At 39.3% G+C, this 2,500-nt stretch overlaps 1 protein-coding gene across 3 annotated transcripts in view; it reads left to right on the top strand.

Annotated features, from left to right (window-relative positions):
- LOC138031993 (uncharacterized) overlaps positions 1-2,500 on the top strand; it is a 49,449-nt gene that overhangs the window by 45,593 nt on the left and 1,356 nt on the right. For all 3 annotated transcript variants that reach the window (XM_068879583.1, XM_068879590.1, XM_068879580.1), the window contains one exon: positions 1-2,500. This exon is cut by the window's left edge and continues 386 nt beyond it; it is cut by the window's right edge and continues 1,356 nt beyond it. In XM_068879583.1, the coding sequence (XP_068735684.1) occupies positions 1-1,089 (1,089 nt within the window). In that variant the 3' untranslated portion in view covers positions 1,090-2,500.

Raw genomic sequence — 2,500 nt, 5'->3', positions numbered from 1 at the left:
TCAAGAAGCAGCGATGGAGCAACGCCATTGATGATTGCAGCCATTTGGGATAGATTAGATGCATTCAGTGTCCTCATAGAAAGAAAATCAGATCCTATTTTGAAAAACAACAACGGGGAGACATTGCTACACTATGCTGTAACAGGCGGTAATGATGTCATCATTGAGAAGCTACTGTCTCTTGGACTTGACATTGATTCAAGACGCAGCAATGGAGCAACGCCATTGATGATTGCAGCACTTTGTGGTAGATTAAATGCATTCAGTGTCCTTATAGAAAGAAGATCAGATCCTACTTTGAAAAGCAACAACGGGTGGACATTGCTACACTATGCTGTGCAAGGCGGTAATGATGTCATCATTGAGAAGCTACTGTCTCTTGGACTTGACATTGATTCAAGAAGCAGCGATGGAGCAACGCCATTGATGATTGCAGCTCTTCAGGGTAGATTAGATGCATTCAGTGTCCTAATAGAAAGAAGATCAGATCCTACTTTGAAAGACAACAACGGGTGGACATTGCTACATTATGCTGCGCAAGGCGGTAATGATGTCATCATTGAGAAGCTACTGTCTCTTGGACTTGACATTGATTCAAGAAACCGTAATGGAACAACGCCATTGATGATTGCAGCTTCTAATGGTAGATTAGATGCATTCAGTGTCCTAATAGAAAGAAGATCAGATCCTACTTTGAAAAACAACAACGGGTATTCATTGCTACATTATGCTGCGCAAGGCGGTAATGATGTCATCATTGATAAGCTACTGTCCCTTGGATTTGACATTGATTCAAGAAGCAGCGATGGAGCAACGCCATTGATGATTGCAGCCCTTTGTGGTAGATTACATGCATTCAGTGTCGTAAGAGAAAGAAGATCAGATCCTAGTTTGAAAGACAACAACGGGAAGACATTGCTACACTATGCTGCACAAGGTGATAATGATGTCATCATTGAGAAGCTACTGTCTCTTGGACTTGACATTGATTCAAGGAGAAGCGATGGTTTGACACCACTGAGGTTGGCAACAATTCAAGGTAATGACAAAGCTGCCAACTATTTTCTTAAAAGGGGAGCACGCCACTAAACTCTAATAGGAAACAGCTCGAGTGCTAAGTCCCAATAGAAAATTCGCGATAAGTAGTGCTTTTTATGCTGTTATCCTCGTAGGAAAGTCCTGGCCTTTCTTGATTTTTTGTCAAAGGAACAGTATAATATGGTTGAAATCGGCAATCACCTCGGGATTTCAGACTGTGATACTGTCATGCCAGTCAGTCGGTGCTATCAACACACTATCATGACGTTTTGACTAAAGTTTAACTATTGAAAGTAGTATCGGTATTTTCCACGCATATATGCGTGGTTAGTACTTAAAGGGTTAAAACTTGTAATATGCCACACCGTTTGCCGCCTCTTTCGTGGAATTATTTACGGTTAATTGTTACTTAGTTTTAATGTGGGCCTTGTACCCTGATGGACTTTTAGATTTAAGCTATGCTCTTAATGTATGCACCTCATTGGACTTTGTGCCTTGCTCATCTGGACTTTGTAGCTTAGTTTACGTTCCGATAGTGAATTGATGTAACCGTTCTGACAGTGGATTGTTGTAACTTTAGGTGACCTCTGTTTCCTTTTCACTTTTACCTGGGCCCTTTGGCCCTTGTAGATAAACTTTTATTTTACGAAAACTGAAAAACCGGGGTCTAGGGCCTGGTGATACTTACTATAACTTTTTATTCCCTGTTAAGGATACATTAGTGATCTTTGGAATGGAAATAGACAAAAGTCTGGAAATTTCTCAATCTGGATTTTTCTCAAATGTGCGCAAAAAGATTAATGATAAACTTAACGTTATGATACACTTTCGGAAGGTTTTTTTGGTGTGCACAACACGGAGAGACTAGCAGCGCTAAATAAGAGAATATTCAAGTTAGATGTATATTTGTAGATAACCTCAGTGTCCTCTTACGATGGTCTTTTCACTAAAGTCAAATTCTACATGTCTATGCAATAAGCGCATTCAAAATTTCCTCATATTACTGTATGAAACTCTGTTTTTTAATGATTTCCATACTTATATGAAAGATAAGTTTTCTCTCCGGTTTTCTTCTTATGATCTTCGCGGAAATTGCATTCTGTCCCTCAATAAACCTAGAACAACAAGTTATGCTCTTAATTCTTTTTTTTTACTTGTCAGCTAAGTTGTGGCCGGAACGCGCTACCGGATTTTATCCGTACCACTGAGTTTACAGGTTTTAAAATGAGAATCCAGGGCCGCATTTTGTATAGCCGCTTTTCCTTTTAATTAATGTAGCTTTAATTATTATATACATTTAGTTATGTATCCGTATATGTTATGTATTTTAGCTTTAAGGACGTTCGCGCTAATTGTTTGTGCGCAACCTTACTGCGCAGGTAACGCGACTGTAATATGTCACGCATTACTTCGAGGATTGGTAAAGTTGAGGTTTTAAAACCTTTGCAAAAACCGTGGACGA

The sequence above is a fragment of the Montipora capricornis genome, chromosome 2, assembly GCF_036669925.1.
Source record: "Montipora capricornis isolate CH-2021 chromosome 2, ASM3666992v2, whole genome shotgun sequence".
Taxonomy (NCBI): domain Eukaryota; kingdom Metazoa; phylum Cnidaria; class Anthozoa; order Scleractinia; family Acroporidae; genus Montipora; species Montipora capricornis.
The sequence above is the reverse complement of the archived record's forward strand: the minus strand, read 5'-3'. Positions and strand labels throughout refer to the sequence as shown.